Source organism: Mus pahari, chromosome 3, assembly GCF_900095145.1.
Source record: "Mus pahari chromosome 3, PAHARI_EIJ_v1.1, whole genome shotgun sequence".
Taxonomy (NCBI): Eukaryota; Metazoa; Chordata; class Mammalia; order Rodentia; family Muridae; genus Mus; species Mus pahari.
In genome coordinates, this window is record NC_034592.1 from 162777171 (window position 1) to 162799765 (window position 22595).

Consider the following 22595-nt stretch of genomic DNA (forward strand, 5'->3'; position numbering starts at 1 on the left):
GAGAACAAATCTAGTCTCAAGCCCACCTTACCTGCGGTCAATGGGCAAGCAGCCAGAACCCATTAGGGCAGATTTCAAGTTCCCTTCCACAACGGAAGAAGCAAAGGCTTGCCCAAATATTAGAAGCCTAATCAACCCCTACACCCTCAGCCTGCTGTACTGACTTCTCTTAAGGTGACACAGTAGTTTCCTTTGAAAACCAAGTGTTTAAGCACTGCTTTTCATGTGTTAACATTCTATGGTGACCACCTGCTTTTGTCTGAGTAGGCACTGAAGCCTGAGGGTCGTTGGCTGAGCTGGGATCCCTGGTCTGGGTCAAAGCCTCATCCATTCCTCTCATCACCCCACCCCTACAGTCCGCTCTGGACCCCTAGTTCCAGTGCAGGAGGTACAGACAGCCGGGTCTGCGCAGGGACAGGGACGGCAATCCCTGAGCCTTACTTCTCTCCCACCCTGGGACTCCCCAGGATCCAAGGAGGAGTTTTCTGGAGGAAGAGGGCAGGAGAAAGGCCAAGTCGGGAAATAGAGGCAAGGGTCCTGGGGCAAGCAAGATGGCAGCAAGCCTGGAAGCTCTGGCCAGGGCCCCTGCCAAGGAGGACAAGATGAAAAGACCTTTGTTCCGCTGGTCCCTGACAGGGGCAGGGTCCCCTGAGAAAAGCTGAGCTGGGCCGAGTGCACAGGCTTCAGGGTTTCCTGCAAAGACAGACGCAGCTCTGTGTCGCCCACAAACCTGCCCTTCCCCTCTGAAACACGACAGGGCACCAGCTCTGAGAGTCACTGCTAGTGGCCAAATCCAGGTGACTACAAGAGGGCAGAGAGTCCCATTATACCCAAAGGCAGCTAAGACCGTGGAACTGCCTGGGCCTGCTTGGAGAGATGGGCTGCTCTGCCTTCTTGCTCTATGCTTTCTTTCACCCGACCCTTCACAGGCTAGAGGGCCCCCTGGGTGCTTCTGGCACCCCACAGACACCCAGAAGGGAGGAGGTCGAGGCAGTTGTACAAAGGCCCTGCCATACCAGCAGGGTGCCGCCTCCTTCTCCGCCTTCCCCTCGAGTACACACTCATGTCCCTAAGGGAGCTGAAGGCGACTAAGGGTAGCTTTCTTTTGGGGGTGGGAGAAGTTGGGACCAACGATCGTGAAAGAAAGATCTCGTGCTGCCCAGGAGAGGTTGAAAGGAAAGATCCAATAGCCCCTCATTCTCCCTCGCCTTATAGGGAATTCTGCTTCCTGGGGTACTCATCCTAGCCCAGGTGGTCCCCGGGAGCGTGCAGGAGCAACCATCAGCCAGTATCCGGGTGGGGAGGGGACAGTGACTGTGGCGTCTCTGACTCTCCAACACCCACCCTCCTCCACTGCTGGGCGCGCCGCGCAGCCGCCAGCTCAGTGGAAGCGCGAGGAGCCCGGCAGGCTCCGGCACAGCAGGAGGTGTGCGAAGTCGGGTGCGGGAAGAGCTCCAAGCAGAAGAGGGAGAACGAGGGTGAGCACGCTGGGCAGCCGTGCGTGCGCTCCGCTCTGCGCCACAGGCTCGCCCAACGAAGCACAAGCCAGCAGGGTCGCGGTCCTGAGGACATCGCTGCCACCCAGGAGTGCAGAGAACCAATCACAGAATCTGGAGGTCGGTAGCAGCCCCGATCTAGGCAGGCTCGGGGCCAGTGGGGATGCCGAGGAAGAACCGGAAAGCATATCCCAGACTCTGAAGGAGAAAGAAGAGTGGATCCCTGAGCCGGCACGTCGCGAGCCCCAGAGCTCCCAGGATAGCGGGCTTCCCCGCCGGACGGCACGCCCCCCTTAGCCTCCACACCCTCTCCTCTGAGCGCCTCCTCATCTGCCCCTGGAGGGACTTTCACCTTCAAAGGTGCAGGACAAAGCCACGTACCCAGCGCCCATCATGCACCTCAACAGCTCCGTGCCGCAGGGAGCCCCCGGTGAACCCGGTGCCCAGCCCTTCCCACGGCCACAGTTCGGACTGGAGACGATGCTCCTGGCGCTCAGCTTGAGCAATGGTTCTGGCAATTCCTCAGAATCCATCCTGGAGCCCAACAGCAACTTGGACGTGAACACTGACATTTATTCCAAGGTGCTGGTGACCGCTGTATACCTGGCACTCTTTGTGGTGGGCACTGTGGGCAACTCGGTGACAGCCTTCACTCTAGCGCGGAAGAAGTCGTTGCAGAGCCTGCAGAGCACTGTGCATTACCACCTGGGCAGCCTGGCACTGTCTGACCTGCTCATCCTGCTGCTGGCCATGCCCGTGGAGCTGTACAACTTCATCTGGGTGCACCATCCCTGGGCCTTTGGGGATGCTGGCTGCCGTGGCTACTATTTCCTGCGTGATGCCTGCACCTATGCCACAGCCCTCAACGTAGCCAGCCTGAGTGTGGAGCGCTACTTGGCCATCTGCCATCCCTTCAAGGCCAAGACCCTCATGTCCCGCAGTCGCACCAAGAAATTCATCAGTGCCATATGGCTAGCCTCGGCGCTGCTGGCTGTACCCATGCTTTTCACCATGGGCTTGCAGAACCGCAGTGCCGATGGCAAGCACCCTGGTGGCCTGGTGTGCACACCCACGGTGGACACAGCCACCGTCAAGGTCGTCATCCAGGTAAGAACATCTAAAAGGGGACTCTGTGCTGTGGCACATTAGAGGGCATACCAGGGCAGCCGGTTTCCCGTTTGGCTGTTTCTTTCTATTGGAGCCACACAGAGACCTTTAGCAGTGTCACCTCAGAAGTCCCAGTGATTCAAGGCACCACCTGGGGAGAGACACAGCAGTGTTGCCTTGTGGAAAGAACTGTGCCTCAGAAGCACTTTATTCTTTTCCCTTGTCCCAAAGTAGGCCCCTGTGACATCATACTGAGCAACATATGGAGAGCGCTCAGCAAGGCTGCTCTTAGGAGGTTGGGAAGGGGCGAGGCACAGCCATCAACTCCTCCTCAACTTTTCACTCCCAGTTGCATGCCCGGCCCTGCTTCCTCCCCTCCTGTTGAAGGGGGCTTGAGCCCCAATCAGCGACTTCTATTTACTGTAAGCCTGAGGGTACTATCAGGGAAGAGGGTTGCCATCAGCCATCAGGAATCCCTGACCTCCCAGGCTGAGTCCCCAAGGCCTTCTTCTGGCTGCCTCTCCTGGACCCAAACCCAAGAGCTGGAGCTTTAATCTTGGACTTGTTCCCAGTTGGGTTATACTTTCTCCGCCTGCAAAGTGAGGTGACCACAACATGGTCAGGAGGGCTCAGAGAGGGGTTCGCAGTCTGAAACACTCCAGGCCCTTGCTGCTGTTGGTGGTGCTGTTTCTACAGAGCGATCTGGAGTGTCTTGGTGTGGAGGGGTATGATGAGGTAAAAAGAAATTGGGATGATGGATCACAGTCCTCTGTGGGTCTGAGCATAGCACAGGAAACCAGATGGGAGCCCTCCTCAGAAGATACTAGCAGAGTAACTTAACATCACACGGAGCTCATCAGGAATGGACCTTGAGGTGGGAAGCGGGTATCCACAGGGGCAGCCAGAGCCGAAGTGACATTTTAAACCAGGCATGGTTGTGCCAACACTCCAGAGGCTGAGGCAGGAGGATTACAAGTTTGAGGCAAGCTGGAAAACAACAACAACCAGGAAAGAGAGAGGTCGGGGGGGGGGGGGAGAAAGTTAGTTTTGAATAATTTCTTGGCTCTAGATCCTGGGGAACCGTGGAGGTACAGGGAGGGGTCTCTTTAACCACAGGGTGGTCAAGACAAGCAGAGAATGAGAGGATCTGGCCGAGAGCTTCTGCCGTGTTAGAGGGTCCTCCAGGGAAGCTGGCTGTGCCACCTGTCTGTTGCTTTCCTCACCAAGCCATCTATAAACTCCCAGATCCTCACAGCGAGATTCTGTGGTCACATGGTATGTCCAGGCGACACCCAGAAACCAGAAATGCTGGGTCAGTTGTAACCCACATTCCGATACCAGGCAACTCGACAGTGAATCTCTGAGGTGGGCCATGGGGACAAATGTCCCTGTGTGAGGTCCCCCCTGAGCTGCCACTCCTCAGCAGGGCTGAGTCCAAGGTCCCCTGCATTAAGGCAACCGCACATTCATTGGGTGTTCCATGTGACAAGCAGTAGGATTCAAATGGCTCCTTGCTTTCTTTGAGGCAACGGGCTTCTTCCTTCAAGCTCCTGTCTTTGATGGGTTTTGTAGGAAAGGGGCCTTTCCAGTCCACACTGTACCCAGCCCCTCCAGCTGTCGGACCTGGGCCAGGGGCAAGCACAACTCATCCACATCCGCTAGACAAAACCCTTTCTGAGATTCCTGCAGAACCCCTGTTGGAGCCCAGAACTGGATCCACATATGACAGGGTGTCTCCTCCCTCCCAAAGCTCTCTCGTCTGGGGCTTGTCATCGCTTGGCAGCTTCCGGATCCCTTTGACAGGGTCCTGGTCACTGTCCATCAGCAATGCATTTTGAGCACCCATCCTGGGCGAGGCTCCCCTCAGTAGCTGTCACAGCGCAGGCTGAGTGTTTACTAAGTGCCTACTGGTGGCCTTTGTGCCCCTAGAGAACAGAGCTTCCATTTTCCCTTAGGAGACTCAGCCTTATTCTTGGAACGACTGATTACAGTGTGCTCTTCCTCTGTCTCATGTTAACAGCTGACCAGGTCTCTCTGACTGGGACCACAGCTGTTCTGGGCATTCGATGAGACCATGCCTCGGGAGAGGCACGGGCCCTCTCACCCCTCCGAAACCACTCTCTGCCATCTAAAGATGTGTTTTGCTCCTGAGATCATTGGTTTTGCAGTGCCCACCAAGATGTCTCGGTACATGAAGCATATGAGCGTGGCTGCCTTCTGTCCTACTTGTGCCTCCAGTCAGGGCTGGCTGTGCCATTTCTCATGGCCATATTTGGAAGTATTCAAGTGTTGGCCTCTTTCCAAAACAGGGACATCCCTCTGCCTTAGTGCCTTCCGTGAGGACCGCTACTCTGAACACTTTAAGGATTTCAGTTCAAGCACTTGTAAACAGAAGTTATTAAAAAATGAGCCGAGAGTTAGGTGGTGAACTTCTGAGCATCCAAGAACAGTTTAGATGCCAGGTGTTTGGGGCATAGCAGGATAGGGTAGAACCAGGCAGGCAGTGGGAAAACCAAAACAATAGGTGAACCCTGATGCCCAGCTCCTCCCAAAGGCTCGAGGTCTGGCTCTGATACCAATGGACAGGAGGAAGAGCTGGAGACTCGGGGACTTCATGGTATCTGAGGGTTCCAGTACTGTACCTGAGCCACATGCGTCCTTGACACCACCCAGGCCAGCTTCCTGCTCTGACCTTGGGTCTTAAAGTACTCTGTTGCTAACCTTGGAGTTTGTGTCCCAGCTCAGATAGATCCTGTGTTCCCATGTCCAGGTAGTATGCACTGATGGAAAGATACATGGAAAGATATGTGAGTCCAAGGGCTATGCCCATCCTCCCCATCGTCTGCTGAGTTACCTTTGGAAAGCCTTTTTTCCAATAAAAATGGAAGCATTCCTCTTGCAGTCAGACCCAACAGCAGCAGCAGCCCTGGATAAGGTACACACTCCCTCCCAGGGGTAGGAGAGGCTAACACAGGGAGAGGTGGTGCCCCAAGTCTACAGCAGATCAATAGCAAGGTGACTGACATGTTGAACAGCCTCTGGGCATGACTAAGGAAGGGGGACCATTGGTTTTAATAGAGTTTACAGAAACACCGTCTGGGGGGAAAGGTCACAGGTGTGTGTGAGTGAAATGGTAGTGAATATTGAATATCGACATCCTTTATACATGCTTGCAGTGTTTAATGGTCAAAGTTTGATTTTCTTGAAGTTACTGTGTGTGTGTGTGTGTGTGTGTGTGTGTGTGTGTGTGTGTGTGTGAGAGCGCAATCACATACTCAGGTGAAGGTACATGCGTGTGGAGTTCAGTTCCCTCCTTCTTCTGTGGATCCAGGTGTCAAATATAGCTTGTCGTCTTTCACAGGGAGAATTTTCACCATCCTGATGATTGAAGTTTTTATTTTATTTTATTTATAACTTGTGTGTGTGTGTGTGTGTGTGTGTGTGTGTTTGGCTGTTTGTAGCCATACTCTCTGGAGCTGGAGTTTCAGAGCTGTGAGCTGCCTCATATAGGTGCTAGGAACCAAATTTTAGTCCTCTGGAAGAGGAGAAATTACTCTTAACCACTGAGCCATCTCTCCAGATCAAAGCTTTTAAAACCACATCATGCTATATATTCCTGGACATAGTGGTGCATGTCTGAAATCTCAACTCTCAGGAGGCAGAGACAAGGATATGGAGATATATATATATATATATATATATATATATATATATATATATAATCAGACCCTGTCAGAGAGGGGCCCAGGGTTGGCAAAAGTCCTCGAGGAAGAGCCTCTCCACAGGAGATCAGGAGGCTGTCCATGTAGCTCCTATAGTAGCCAAGCACTGGGCTCCCAGGTCTCACCCTCAGAATGACACTTCCTGAAGAGACATCTGCAGCCCTGCGGTGCCAAGAGCACTGGGGGTTGTCCTCTGAGCAGAGCCTCGTGTCATCATCTTGCTGTGTTGTACTGGGAGGCAGAGACTCTGGCTGATCAAGTCTGATAACGTGACAGAGATGCCCCCATGGTCACATGCAAATAGTGGACCAGGCTGGCATGGAGGGCACTGTCAGTATTCTGGACCGTGCACCAATGTTGAAGGCCTGTCCATCTGCATTTCCCAACCCATGATTATACAGCCTTGCAAGACTTTTCTGGCTGTTTGTCTTTAAAGGGAGGAGAGATTCTCAAACCCTTCTCTCCCCAGGTTGCTATCAGTCAGTGTTTTAGCACAGCCTTCAGAAGTAAGCTAGAACAAGACAGGCTGTTGGTCAGTTAGTTAGTTTTAGTTAGGGTTTTACTGCTGTGAATAGACACCATGACCAAGGCAGCTCTTATAAGGACATCATTTAATTGGAGCTGACTTACAGGTTCAGAGGTTCAGTCCATTATCATCAAGGCAAGAACATGGCAGCATCCAGGCAGGCATGGTGCAGGAAGAGCTGAGAGTTCTACGTCTTCCTCTGAAGGCTGCTAGCAGAATACTGGCTTCTAGGCAGCTAGGATGAGGGTCTTAAAGCCCATGCCCACAGTGACACACCTACTCCAACAAGGCCACACCTTCTAATAGTGCCACGCCCTGGGCTGAGCATATACAAACCATCCCATCAGACTGGCCAAGTTGAAACTACCCTTTTCAACCCAGACACCGGTGCCAGGGCTGGGTTAGATGGTAAACTGGCAGAGACTCCAAACGCCTGAGCCATCACTTAGGAATGGACAGTTTGGGGGCTACCCCAGAGCAGCAGTCCAGAGCTGGGTTCAAATCTCAGCTCTACAGATGTCCCGCCACAAGACTCAGGACACAGCTTCCTCACCTGCCAACCGTAGATGAGTTAATTCATATTAGATGCTTGTAACTGCCAGAGCCTGGAGGAGCTCTCAATTCACAACCTGCAGGATTCCTTCCACTCCGGGGAACAACAAAGAATCGTGGGCAGGCAGTCAAGGCCTCTTTGTAGAACAGCAGAGCACAAGACACTGTTACCCCAGACCTGCTTTCTCTCCCAGAGCCTTAGAGCGCTTCCATCAGCCATCCTTGACACCCCTACGGTTCGCAGGACACCACATCGGGGGCACTGCCAGCTGGTCAGCACCTGGCCACCTCCTTTGAGAGATACTTGCTGCCTGAGGCAGAGTCCAGGACAGGTCTCTCCAGCAGCTTGTTCTGAGGAATCTTCCTCTGAGAGGGTGGAGGCCTTAAGATCAGGGATACCGCTTGGTAGGTCAAAGTTCTCTCATAGGCTCCCAGAGAGTCGTGTGCAGCGTGGAACTCGGACTAGAGCTGGGGCAGCCGGAGCCATGAGCATTAGTGGACAGATGACAATGTGGCTTTTACGCCAGGAAATGAACAGCGTCAAGCTTCCCAGCAGAACCATATGGAGGCGTAATGTTTTAAGAGTACAGATCTGTCTTTCTGCCTTTCAGGAAGCAATGTAGGGATAGTAAGAGCAGTAAGGAAGCAGCTACCTTATTCCATTACTCCAGAAGAATGGCTTAGACTGGGGCCAGGAGGGAGCAAGCAGAGACCTGACTCTGCATCCCTTCCTCCCTCTCTCCCTCCCTCCCACACTTCCTCCTTCCCCCCCTCCTCCTCTTCCTCTTTTTTTTCTCTCCGCACCCCCCTGCTCCTGCCCCACATCAACAGGGTTTAAAAGCCCTGGCAGCTCTTTTGGAGGGCCAGGATCCAATTCCCAGCACTCACATGGCAGCTCACCACTGTCTGTTACTCAGTCCTAGGGCATCTGACATGGCCCCTGGTCTCCGTGGGTACTGCATGCATGTGGCTCATAGGTATACACTCAGGGAAATGCTCGCACACATAACACTTTCAGTTTCCCCGAGTTTCTCTATTGTGTCTTTTTTTTTTTTTGGTTTTTCGAGACAGGGTTTCTCTGTATAGCCCTGGCTGTCCTGGAACTCACTTGGTAGACCAGGCTGGCCTCGAACTCAGAAATCCGCCTGCCTCTGCCTCCCGAGTGCTGGGATTAAAGGCGTGTGCCACCACGCCCGGCTTCTCTATTGTGTCTTTAATTTAATTTATATTAAGGTTTTCATTTCCTTAGTCTGTTTCCTTTGAGTTTAATTTGTCCTTCTTTCCCTGGGCTGACAGAATGCTTTTCTTGTTTTGTTTTTCTGAGATAGGGTCTCACTCTGTAACCCAGGCTGACCTTGAGTTTGCAACAATCCTCTGGCTTTAGCCTGGGATTACAGTGTAAACACAACATGCTCAGTTTATTAGTCTAGATTTCTTATGGTGGTGAAGACTTAGATTGTTGGTTTAAGAATGTCGTCGTTGTTGTCCTTCTTCTTCTTCTTCTTCTTCTTCTTCTTCTTCTTCTTCTTCTTCTTCTTCTTCTTCTTCTTCTTCTTCTTCTTCTTCTTCTTCTTCTTGGGGCAGGGCTTTTCTATGTAGTCCTGGCTGTTCTGGAAGTTAATTCCCCAGTGTTAGGTTAAAGGCGCGAGCCACAAAGCCCAGCACGAACTTCATTATTTATCGTATAAACAATTAATGCTCCAAAATTCCTCCTACGTTCTGCTTTAGTGGCATCTCAATTTTTTTTGAGAATGTATCCTTTATTGTTCAGATATTTTCTTGTTTCACTCATGGGTTGTTCAGAAGTGTTTCTGCTTCCTAGATGCTTGGATGTCTCTCCAGAGTCCGTTGTGCTATATCCATTTCTAACCCGACCCTATTGTCTTTGAAGGATATGCAAATGATATAAATTTGTGATACTTATGTCACAGGATATAAATTTAGTTTGTTAGAGACTGCTTTATACCCAAGATAATAGATTACATTGGTGGATATTGCACAGGACAGTGGCAGAATGTTCTGTTACCAACAGATTATTCTGTAAGGGCCAATGGTTGTCGCTGGTCTTGAACCGCTAATGTTTCTGTTGGTCTTGTAATACAGTCTTTTTCTTTTATGAGCTCTTATCTTCCCGTTCATTGCAGACAGTTCTGTACCTCAGACAATCTGGTCACAATGCTGGCTTTTTGTTGTTGTTGTTTTTGTCTTGACCTAAGATCTTACTGTATAACCCAAGCTATCCCCAAATGAGCATACTCCTGCCCCAGCGTCTTATGTGTTGGGATAATGGGTAGATACCTGCATGTCTGCCCCACTGCCTGTTAAAGCCTTGGCTTTTGCTTCTTTTGGGTCATCCTTTTGGGTTCCTCTGTGATCACCAGACGACACAGGGGAAATCAAGGTCCCCTCTTTGGATTCTTAGTTTCACTAACAAAACAATTTAAGAATGGATTCCGATTCAGATACAAGCTCAAGGATGATCCCATTAAAGTTTAAAGAGAAAAACTCCCAGGGCAGGCCCAGTGTCAATCTCAGTAGCTGCCTGGAGAAAAACAAAGGGAAAAAAGTCATTTAAGCCATCAGGGGAGTCAGAAAAGTGGCAGACACATAGCTGTGTGTGTGTGTGTGTGCGCATGTGTACATGTGTGTGCATGTGTGTGTGCATGTGTGCACATGCGTGCGTGTGTGTGCATGCATGTGTGTGTGTGCGTGTGTACATGCGTATGTACACATGTGTGCGCGTGTGTGTGTGTGTGTGTGTGTGTGTGTGTGTGTGTGTGTGTGTTTGTGTGTGTGTGCATGTGTGTGAGGGTAGCTTTGGTTCTGGCCAGCATCCAAAACCGACAGAAAAAGGAAAGGAGGGCTGGGAGAGATTCTCTCTGATTTAAGCTGCTTCAGGAAAGTGAGGCCATACAGCTGGATCTTGTGGTGGTTTGTGGGGTCCATGCACTGGGGGATTCTGGAAAGGAAAATGACAGTACCTCTCTAAAGGGAAGATTGTTCCCTCTATCCCTGTAGCATAGTTTGAGGGGAGCCCACCTTCCTAACAGTGGTCCCTTGGGCAGGTGATTGATCAGGCCCCTCAGGAATTGTAGATATTCACCCAGGCCAGAGATTCCAAACTTGTGGCCAGAAGGAGTCAGGTTTTGTTGCTGTTTGTTTGTTTATTTGTTTGTTTTCTTAATGGGCCTTCATTGTGACTGTAACAATCGTATGGATGGATCTAATGATCGTCTTTTCCTTTGTTGAGAATGATATTCCTGATCTTTCAGTAGTAACTTTAGATTGTTTCCTGAGCATTTTTAACTTTGCTGTGGTGTTTTGGATTGTGTGAATGCCCCGGAGAATACTGGTATTTTCTTGAGGTGGGCAGCTAGTCCAGTGTGAGCTGCACCTTCGGTTGTACCATCTGTTGATTATGGCACTGACATCAGCTCTGTTACTAAGAGCTGTCCCTAATCAGCTCTGTCCCCGGTTATTCCCTGTATACTCTACTTAGTATTGGCTCATGGCTGCAGCTCAGTTCTCAAACCCTGTATTGTGTGTTCCATGCATGTACCATTTGAAGACAATCCCAGGACTCATGTTGGGTCAGACATGTTGGGTCAGACATAGATTCGGTCAGTCTGTTCCATCTCCTCTCGGATTTCCTCTCATGATTCTCAGTTTGTTGTTCTCCTTTTCTCCATCCTGTATCCAGGGAAGCCAGAGTCTTCTGTCTTATCCTTGGTCAGCTCTCTATTTGGTGCTGTGGTAAATGTCTAGAAGGGCTGTCCTTGCACTTCCCTGAGAGAATCTGGTAAAGAGAGGCTTGTGATGAGGCCCATATATGCCTCCCACTTCTACCTTGGTCTACCTTGGGGTCTGCTCCAAGTGACACGTTTTCTTGTCAGTAGGTCACCTTTTCCTATTTCTCTGTGTATTTGATTGTTTTTAAATTGATGATAAATACTGTAGATGACACATTACAGCTACACACACTATATATATATATATATATATATATATATATATATATATATGCCTTCAATGTTACTGTAACAATCCCATGGATGATGGATCTAATGACTCTAATGATCATCTTTTCCTTTGGAGAGGGTGATATTCCTGGATCTTTCAATAGTAACTTTAGATTGAAAGATCAGTGTGATAATAGTCCCTCCCCTCTGGTTTTACTCTCTAAGGAGTCCTCCATGTTCTGTCTGCATCAAGCCCTACTCAAAGCACAGAACCCACAGAGAAGCCCTGTGTGGATTCACAGGCCAGTCCCTGAACTCAACCTTGTCAGCTTAAGGAGCTGTCCTGACAAAGACTTCAGCTCCCAAAGACTCCATCGCGAAAGTGCCCCCAAACAGTGGACTGATGAAGAGCCTGTGGTGCTGGGAGCTGCCCGCAGCCTGTCAGAACATGGGGCCTAAGCACCTGGTGATGGTTTATGGGTGTTTATAGCAGCAGATCTTGTCCAGTATCTCAAACAAAAGCCTTCTCCAGACTTTAAACACTGCCTACATGGACAAATATCCCAGGCAGCTAAGATGCAAAACTTTGGCTTGAAGGAATTACTACAACAGTGTTGTAAAGAGGACATAACAAAGGGGCTTAGTTGACAAATGTTCAGCAACTCTTACACTAAGACTTATAAAAGGAGCGGAATTGTTTGGATTTCAACATGTTTAGCCAGTTGTCTGTGAGAAGGTGAATTTATTGTAAATTCCTGTAACTCTCCTTTGGTGTATTTAAAGGTTAAGAGCATTCTTGGGAGAGCTTTGTTTTCTTGTAACTCAAAATCGGTTCTTCTCTTTAAAGATACTACACTTCCAGCCCCTCAAGGTTCAGAGAGCCCTAGAGCTGTTCGGAAATAATCTCTCCCTGGGAACTGTTAGGACTAAATGCTCACAGCCAGCTGTCGGTCCAGCGCGTAGTTTCCAAGAGTTCAGTAGAACCACACATCCCCAGCTCCTGAGAGTCCATGAGAACACTGCAGAGCACATCTGGGTCATGTCATTTGGGAAGCTGAGGACCCGGTATCCGGGCCTTTGAGCTGGTCGGGATCCAGGTGGGACTAGCTCATTTATAAACCTGTCTGCCGCAGGCAGGATCTGCACAGTAGGAAGCAACTGTTCAGAGTCAGACTTACTGCCTTGGGGAGAAGAGAGGCCATCCCGTCTGGCTGATAGCCCTCTAGAACCTGCCTCTGGGACCCTGGGTCCAGCTCCTTGCGGGGCCACAGATGCTGGCCTCTACCAGATACCTTTGAAGACACAAAGCAAGGTGGGCAAGACCCTTCCCACCCTAAGGATCCTCAGGCTGGGCTACCCTCAGTCTGAGAGCTCTGTCATTGCCTCATAATCTCCTGTTCTACCTGATAATCCTGGGGCCCAGCACCACTCTCAGGAAAAGCATTTGGAATGCTATGAAGCCAGCTTTGAAGGCCATTCCACTCCTGCATGGTGCCCAGGGAAGTACTCCTATGTCAGGAGTCAGACACCAGTGTCCCTTAGCTGAAGAGCAAGGAAACATGGAGGAAGAAGCCTGAAGTGGGGGTGGGGTGGGTGGAGGCTAGCCACAGTCTCTGTGTGCCAGCGGGTGTGCTTTTGGACACAGGAACAGAATGGCCATCCTGAAAGCCTCCTCTGTCCCTGCAGACCTCAAACAAGTTTGAGACCCCAGATTTTGCCTAACTTCAGAATCCATTTTGCTGAGGTGGACCGTACTCCTAAAGGACCTTCCCTTGTTAGAGTTGGACTAAATTCCAGGATGTGAAGTTGGTGATGTGCCTTGTACCAGATTCTGATTTGAAGTACTGCCCTTCTGATCCAAGCAGAGGAGGATTGTCTGGCCTCTGCACCTTAGAGGCTCCCACATTACTCAGATGCTGGGGCAGTAATCTGGGGTCACCAGGGTCGCACCCCTAACAGAAAAAAGCATTTCTGGAACAGCTTAGCACCCCGAGGGTCCCCAGGCTGTCAAATGCGCCTGTACACTGGAAGCGGGTAATTGCAGGGCTCTTAGGCACGTTAGCGCCTGTTAAACTTCCTGCAATTAATTTGCCTGACAGCTTGTTTAAAAGGAGCCGTCTAATGTATTAAAAATACCTGTGTTTGTGGCAGATCATCCAGGCAGTGCTCCTAGAGCTTCTAAAGAAAATCGCCAGGGGTAGATGCCCACATTTTAAACTGCTCTAACCTCAAACAAGTTTGTGCCTGCTGTGAGAGGCCCAGAGCCTCAAAGAGTCTCTAGAGCATGCCTGAGACCTGTGGCTGTTATAGCCCAGGGCTTGACCACACTGCCGACTCACAGCTGTGGGATATATTCTCTCCTGGTCCCAGAGACCAGAGGTCCAAATTCCAAGGTGTCTCTCAGGACCATGTTTCTTTCAGGGACTTTAGGAGGCTTCTTCCTTTTCTTCCAGGAATGATGGACTCAAGTGTCCTTGGCTCACAGCCACATCCCTTCAGTCTTGGCTTGGTCTTCACATCCCCTTCTTCTCTGAATATCTGCTCTCTAGCAACATTTGTCATGAGATTTAGGACCCAGCCTGAGTCAGGACAATTGCATCTCAGATCTGATCATATCTGCACAGACAAGTGCAACCAGAGTCACGTGCGCATGCACACGCACATGCACAGGCACCATCATGTTATCTCAGTATACCTTAAAGAGAGAGGCAGAGACGGGATTCCAGGTCTGATCTTGCTGGTTCCAGGGCACAGCCACTGCTGATCCTTGAGCTATGCCTAACCGGTACACTGGGGAGCCTTCAAAACAGGAAAAGAAAAACAAACTAGAAGGATCCAGATGCAACCTCAGAAATTCCCACCCCAGTCCACAAATGTTGAAGATGACTCCTAAGGCCAGCAAGACAGGGCCTCAAGCTGGGCTTCCTTCTAGACTACCTTGCCAGGGCAAGTTGGGACACAGGGAGGACAAACTGTAAACCTGTCTCATACAGTCTCTGCCTTCTGGGTGACCACTTGGCTGGAACAGCCCCGCTATCTTCTGTTTTGCTGCATCCTATACTGAGATGTTAACCACGGCTCTTATTCTCTCTGGGCTCCTGGATAAACGCCAGCGGGGGCCCCCAAGAGAAGTCAGACCAGCTCCTCGCTTGGCTGCGCCTTCCCCAATGCTATCTGTACCGACTCCCCACAGCTGCCTCTGGATTCCATCACTACCCACACCTCTCGTTAGCCTGGGGTGGAAAGGCCCCTCCACTTGACCAGCTTGCTTTCTCTGTTTAGCTTTTCTAGTTGCCAAGGGGAATGTGCTAGCTAATTTCAGCAGAATCCTGTCTACGGTATAACAAAAGCAGGAACAGATTGATCCTGGTGACAGCACAGAGGGTTGTCACTGCCACAGCATCCGTAGCTTGAGTCCTACCTATTGGCTCCTGCTGTCTTGTAACTTGAATCATGTCCCAGAGAATCTCTGCTAGGGCCCAGGTCAGTGAAGGTACCACTGTGGGGACAAAGAAGACCAGCAGTGCTGGACATTACTAGGTTCAGTTCCCAACGGAAGGAAGAAATGATGCTAGGGCTGCTCGGCTTCAGGGTGTCCTTAGACACAGGCTAGAGAGCCAGGCTCTAGGAAGATGTGGCAAGGCCCTGGTCAGAAGGCTGGACACTCTTCCTTGCATACCTGAATCCAGTTCTATCTGCCTCCTGGGCCTTGTGGCTCCCCAAGAGACTCACTGTCCTGTTCCTGTAGTAGGGCAGGACTAAAACATGTTCTGAGTGGTATAAATAGGCCTATCCAACCCACCCTCTGGCCTGGGACCTGACCTGGACCATTGTAGCATTATCCCATGGAAGGTGAATGGCTGTGATTGACACCAGAAAACATTTCAACCCTTCCCATGGCCTCCCACTGGGTTTTAATGGCATTCTTCCTTGACCTTTGTAACTAATTCACAACACAAATGGACATCCTGGTGGGCCCTCTGATCCTGGCCAAAACTGTCAGCGGGGTGGCCTTGTAAGCAGTCAAATCTCAAGCACCAGGCTACAAAGCAAGGCCCTGTCTTCAAAAATCAAAATTAAGACAAAATCTGAGCACAGGAAGTGGAGGGAGGGAGTAAAGCCAGGGGGCTCCACGGAGGCATGGGTTCTCAGGAGTCTGTGAGGCAGATTCCCGCTGCAGGAGCTGCTCCAGTCCATTCCTCCTGCTCTAGAAAGTGTTCTGTCAAGAGTTTCAAGTGAGGAGGACAGATGTTTAAGAAAGGACCTGGAGATGTGCCCATGGGACCCAGCTCTACTCTCCCTGGGCGATGGATGCCATGCTAGCTGCCTGCCTGCAGTTTCCCAGAAACCTACAGGCCTGCTCCCCTCAGAAGCATCCAGGCTTTCCTCATTACTTTGCTGTGTGGGGGTCAAGCAGTGCCGTTCTGCACAAATAGTGCGGTGCGTGCTCCCTGCTGCCCTGTTTGAATATGGTACAGACTCTCTAACATGCTTCTAGGCCCAGCTGCACTTGCCCAGCAGCACTGAGGCTGTTGGAAACAGATCACTGTTTCTGTGGATCTGTCTGTCTCTCTGAGTCTGTCAGGAAACTGGACTCCTTAGGGAACAAGTGGGTTCAAGTACCAGAGTTCAGCAAGTAGTGAACTTTGGAAATAAACAGGGCTGTCACTGCCTGGAACCACAGTCCTCCTTCCTCTGAGACAAGGCCCAGCCAGCCGACATGTCTAATGCCTGCTCTCCTGGTGAAGATGCTGAGCAGTAGCTGAGCCTCTAATCCTGCATTGCAGTGACCATGCCTGTTCCCTCCTCAGCTGCCTCTGTGCACGCATCCTGAGGGTCTCATGAGGATGGAGGACGACATCGACTGAGGGGTACTGGGGTCTGGAGGAGGTGGGAGTCTGAGCTGAAGGGAGAGAAGCAAATCCCTTAAGGGATGCAATGATCCCAGCATCTGATCCATGATCAATAATGATCCCAGCATCTGATCCATGATCAATAATGATCCCAGCGTCTGGCCCCCAGCTGCTCAGAAGGACCCCAGGCCTCCCTTCTGCTCTGTTGTGTGTTTTGTGCACTCATGAGCTTAAGTCCATTGGATGAACAAATAGAAATCACTCTGTGAGCAAGAATGCCTCCTCCCCAACACTCACCAGCCTTGGTCCCAAGAATTCTTATGGTTCTGTTTCTAACAATGGAGAGAGCGCATCCTTGATGTCCCTTCACCAGAGCTGTGTGGATTTTGGTACAAACAAGCTGTTATGTCCTCATTGCGTGTCCATTTGTAGCTGCTGTGACCAGATCTGCTCAAGTCCTCTGTGGAAGACAGCACATGCTCAACTGAAGCATGCCTCTGTGTCTCACTCAAAAACGGAAAGAAAAGGAAAACGGAACACTGTGTGCTGTGGAGGGAGCAGCTCCCAGAGATCTGGAGTTTCTACCACGCAGATTTGGGGGGAATTGCAAGTGGAGTTGAATCCACCCAGTCACCTGGTCAGTCTTGCCAAGACCCCTGTCATATAGCACCTGTGCCCCAAACCAGCCTTCACTGGGTCCTTAATCAGGACAGTGGGACTCTGGGAGATACCGAAATTGTCAGATTTATTTTGAAGCAACTATACCTGTCCAGTTAGCAGGAGATGGACCCTCAAGATCTCCTTGGCTCACCCCAGTCTTCCAAACTAGATCCAGAGAAAGCCATATATATACAAAAGTGAGAGATGAGTGTCAGGACCTGTCCAGACCCAGCTGGCGGCCTGTGAGTAACCTGGAGTCCACTTTAAGGTGCTCGTTGGTTCCCAATCCATACATAATTTAAATGTTCCTTCCCTGACCTGTCACCTACAGGGTCACCCTGAGCAGCCTCTCTGCTGTGGCCCTGATGGGCTGCATGCATTTCTGAAGCAGCTGGTTCCACTGAGGGAGGCTGGGGAAGAGGCTAAAACAGATACAGGAACTGAAGTCCCATCCAGCCCTTGGGGAGAGATGAAACACAGGAAGTACAGGAGGCCAGGGACTCCTTTTGCTTGAGGGGAGGTACATCAGAAGCACACAGTACTGGGGGTGGCCTCTGGTTAGAAGAACTTCAAGTTGAGCTGAGTGCCTGATAAGGGAGTTTCACAAAACAGGGATCTTGTAAGATGCAGACAGGCCCCAAGACTTCTGCAAAGCAGCAGCTAAACAACCGGAAATCCTGACACAGATGATACTCAGAAAGACAAAGAACAACTGGAATAGTTATCCCTACTGGTGGGATGCAAGAGTACAGCTGGGAAGCTAAGGGGTTGGGAATTATGACTTTTTAATAATAATTATACACACACACACACACACACACACACACACACACACGCCTTTGTGTGCACTTAGTCAGTGTACCACATGCATGTAGTGCCTGAGGAGATCAGAAAAGGGTGTAGATCCCTTGGAACTTTAGCTACAGATGGTTTTAAGCCACCATGTGGATGCTGGGGACAGAGTCTAGATCCTCTAAAAAAGCAGCCAGTGCTCTTAACTACTGAGCCAACCTCAGAATTTACAAGTCTTAATGAAAAAATTTTAGAGTGATTTTTGTAATGTGTTTGTTTGAGACAATGTCTCAGGACACACCCCACACTTGTTAGTTTCCTCTGCTGGAGAAATCTTGTGTTGTTAGGTTCATTGTCACTATTAACAAGTGTTGACAAATTAATCAAAATTGACAACTCATACTGGGTTCTCATTTGGAGTTTCACATCCTGTGGCTTTGGCTAGATGCATGGTACCCCATCATGGACAATAGCTGTACATGGACAATAGAGCCCCCCCCCCCATCCAATGCTCTGGGCTCTACCAGAGCCCTGGGCAACTTTTTTATTCAAAGCCAACTCCACATTTCGTTTTCCAGAAGATCATACAGCTGGAGTCAAGGCATTCTTTCAGGTCAGCCTCCTTCCTTTGCTGACGTTCATTCAAAGTCCTTCATGTCTTTTTCTGGCTTGGAAGCTCATTTCTTTGTATCACTGAATTAGATGCCATTATTGTTTAGTTAAGGAAGAACATCTCATTTGCAATTATGACTAAAGCTTCTATAAATGTATCTGTGCAGGTCTGTGTGTAAACATAAGCTTTTAGCTTCCTTAGGTTTAAAAAAAAAAAAAAAAAAGCAAAGACGGCAATCATGTAACCTTAGGTTATGACTAGGTTAGTTGTGTAAGACAGGCACCTGTTTCCCACAGCAGCTGTGCTCTTTTGTGTTCCACCAGCCATGATGAGCATTCTAGGTGCCCTCTTTCAGTATTTCCGGGGTGGGGGTGGTGTTAGAATATTCCTGTTTTATTCCATTGCTGTATTGGTTATTTTTTCTCAGTGCTGTGACCAAATACCTGACAGGAAGCAATGTAATGGAGGAAGGGCTTATTGGGTTCACCATTTGAGGGTGTATCCCATCACAAAGTGGAAGAACAGCTCTGAGAGTGGCTGTAGATTCATCCCTAGGAATGTAAGGCAGCTGGTTACATTGTATCCAGAGGCAAGAGGAAAATGTATCTGCGGGGGCTCTGATTGCACCTTTTTGCCTCCATGCTACTCAGTTCAGCATTCTAGACACTGAGATGCACCCTCCACATCTCTTTCCTCCATTAAATCTCTCTAGAAACACCCTCACAGGCATCCCCACAGATGTGTCTCCCCCGTGAGTCTAAACTCAGTGGAATTGAGGTGGTAATCAAGGCTTTCCATCCTGTGAAGTGTAACATACAGAACCACACCAGGAGCATAGGTTTTCATTAGTGGATGTTCTTACATGAGGTTCCTGTTTAGACTTTTGCCCATTTTTTTCTTTCTTTCTTATTTATTTTTAAGAGTTCTGTATATTTTGGATCAGCCTATCAGATGTGTCTTTTGCAAATAATGCCTCCCAGGCTGTGACTTCTTATTTAATCTTTGTTATGGCTTTATGAGAGGAATTTACAATATAGCCAGGGCTGGCCTCCAACTTCCCATCCTCACGCCTCAGGCTTCTAATGCTAATACAGATGTTACAATATTATGCTCAGTCTTGTCTTCTTATTCTTTTAACAATATTATTAATTTTAATAAGAACCAGTTTATTGGTTTTTCTTTCATGGAACATTCTTCTGATTAAAAATTCAGCTGGTTGTGGTGAATTACATTTGTAATCTCAGCATTTGAGATGAAGGGTCAGAAGGATCTGGAATTCAAGTCGTATGGGGCCACATGAGACCCCGTCTCAAGAAAACTAAATAAATAAATATTCATCATTAAACATGGGGCTAGTCAATTTTTCTTATGTATTGTCCTGAGCTTTATACTTAGGTTTGTGATCAGTTTTGATTAGTTTTTGGAAGGTGTAGAATGCATCCTTTCACATATGGTTGTAACGGTGACTCTTCCTCCACAGTCTACCTTGGTCACAGAGTCCTGTGTGGGTCCATTTCTGGGCTCTCTCTTGGCTTCACTGACCACACCATCTTGGCTATGTAGCTTTGTTGAAAGTTTTGGACTTAGCAGTGTCAATGTGAGCATATACCAAGTATATAAAGGTCTTCAGAGGTCAGAGGAGGACATAAGATCTCCTGAAGCTGGTGTTACCATGTTCTTGTGAGCTGCCCAACATGGGTGATGGGAACTGAACTTATGTCCTCTTCGAGCTCATAGAATACCCTTAACCACCAACCCATCACTCCAATCCCTTCATCTGTTTCTCTGTGTAGCCCTGGCTGTCCTGGAACTCACTCTATAGACCAGGCTGGCCTTGAGATCCATCTGCCTCTGATGAGATTAAAGGTATGCACCCCCCCCCAACAGAGTTCCTTTATCTTTTTAAAAACAAAATCAAGGGTTTTCTTTTTTTCTTTTTTTTTTCTTTCTTTTTTTTTTTTTTTTTTTTTTTGCAGGGCGGGCGGGGTTGATACTAGGGATAGCTAGGCAATTGCTTTGCCATTGAGCTACACCCATCCCATATTTCATTTTTTATGATATAAATAGTATTCTATTTTTAAAGTTTTTACATTAATTACTTAGTATACAAATACTGAATTGTGAGGCTGGACAGATGGCTCAGTCGTTAAGAACTTATACTGCTCTGGTAGAAGGGACCCAAGTTCAGTTCCCAGAATTCTCATTGAGTAGCTCATAACTCTCTGTATTTCCAGGTCCATATGATCTAACACCTCTTCTGGCTTCCACACATGCACATGTATGTATGCACGAGTTCTCACGTGTACACACACATGTGCACACACACACTAAAATATTTAAAAACAAGCAGACACAGTATTGCATTTTTTTTTAAAGATTTATTTATTTATTATATGTAAGTACACTGTAGCTGTCTTCAGACACTCCAGAAGAGGGCATCAGATCTTGTTACGGATGGTTGTGAGCCACCATGTGGTTGCTGGGATTCGAACTCTGGACATTTGGAAGAGCAGTCGGGTGCTCTTACCTGCTGAGCCATCTCACCAGCCCACAGTATTGCATTTTTAACTTCAATTATTCATTGTTGGCATACAGGAAAGCAATTGGATTTTGTTTATTAACCTTTTATCTTACTTTCCCATAATCATACTAGTTTCAAGGATGTCAGTTCTTTGGTATTTTCTACACATATGTCTGTCTACACAGAGAGCTCTCTCTTTATTCCCAGTGCACATACCCCTTCTTTCTTGTCTTATCTGATTGGCTAGGTTGTACAAGGTTAAGTTGGCATGGTTCTGGGCATGTGTCGCTTCTCATCTTAGTGGAGTTATAATCTCACCAGTAGTAAGATGTTATCTCCATTTCTAGCTTGCTAAGAGTTGAGTCACGAATAGGCTTTGGATTTTGTCAAAAGCCTTTCTTGTACCTATTAAAGTGATTGTGTGAATGGTGATCAGGGGAACCATCCTTGCATACCTGGGGATGGGGGATCCCATTTAATCATAGTGTATAACTCTTGCTGTGTTGTTTGGGTCTCTTTTGTGCTTGTCGTAGTCAGGTTTACTATTGCTGTGAGGAAGCACCATGGCCAAAGCTCTGGAAGGGAAGGGTTTGTTTGGTTTACACTTCCACATCACAGCTCATCATGGAAGGAAGTCAGGACAGGAACTCAAGCACGGCAGGAACCTGGAGGCAGGAACTGATGCAGAGGCTGTTGAAGGGATGCTGCTTAGTAGCTTGCTCCCGGTGGCTTCCTCAGCTTGTTTTTGTAGAACCCAGAGCCACTTGCCTGGGGGTGACCCCGCCCACATACACAGTGGGCTGAACCCTTCCCCATCAATCATTAATTAAAAAAAAAAAAAGTCCTTAAATGCCGGGCATGGTGACACATGTCTTTAATGCCAGCACTTGAGATACAGATGCAGGTGGACCTCTGTGAATTTGAGGACAGCCTGGTCTACGAAATGAGTTTCAGAACATCCAGAGCTGTTACACAGAGAAACCCTGTCTAGAAAAAACAAAAGATAGATGATGGATGGATGGATGGATGGATGGATGGATGGATGGATGGATGGATGGATGGGTAGATAGACAGATGGATAAATAGATAGCATTTTCTAAGTTGAGGCTTCCTCCTCTCTGATGAGTTTAGCCTGTGTCATGTTGACATAAAGTAGCCAGGGCAGAGCTGTTATGACAACTGCTACAGATTAGATGCTTTACAATGGACAGGGACTTTTTTGGCTTCGTGGCTCTGAAGACTGAGAGACCAAGATCCAGGGACCATATTTCATGCTAGCCTTCTTTTTTTTTTGTTTGCTTGCTTTTGTTTTGACATAGGGTGTCTTTGTGTAGCCCTGGTTGTCCTGGACCTCGATACGTAGACCAGGCAGGCCTTAAACTCACAGAGACCCACCTGGCTCTGCTTGCTTAGTGTTGGGATCGAAGGTGTGTGTGCCACCGTGCCTGGCTTGGTGACAACCTTCTTGTGCTTGTAATGTGGCAGAAGGCATCACAGGGTAAGAGAGAGGGGAAGAGGACCAGACTTGCTTTTATAGCAAACTTACTCTAGGATATTGAAATTAATCTATCTGTGGGGACTCATTCTCAGGACTTAAACCCTCTCACGGGGTCCTACCTCTCAACCCTGTTGACTATTAAATTTCCAACCCATGGACTTTGGGCAACACTGTCATGTGTGTGCTACTGTGTTTGATTCACTAGTATCTTCTTGAGGTTTTTTTGCATCTGTGCCCCTAAGAAATGACCATCTACACTTATCATTGTGTGTGTGTGTGTGTGTGTGTGTGTGTGT

At 48.7% G+C, this 22595-nt stretch overlaps 1 protein-coding gene across 1 annotated transcript in view; it reads left to right on the plus strand.

The window, feature by feature from the left end:
* The first annotated feature begins 1456 nt into the window (after positions 1-1456).
* The window catches only part of Ntsr1 (neurotensin receptor 1), a 45442-nt gene continuing 24303 nt past the window's right edge, over positions 1457-22595 (plus strand). The window contains exon 1 of the mRNA XM_021194859.1: positions 1457-2603. Coding sequence (XP_021050518.1) covers positions 1890-2603 — 714 coding nt within the window. The 5' untranslated portion in view covers positions 1457-1889. The remainder of the gene's footprint in view (positions 2604-22595) is intronic.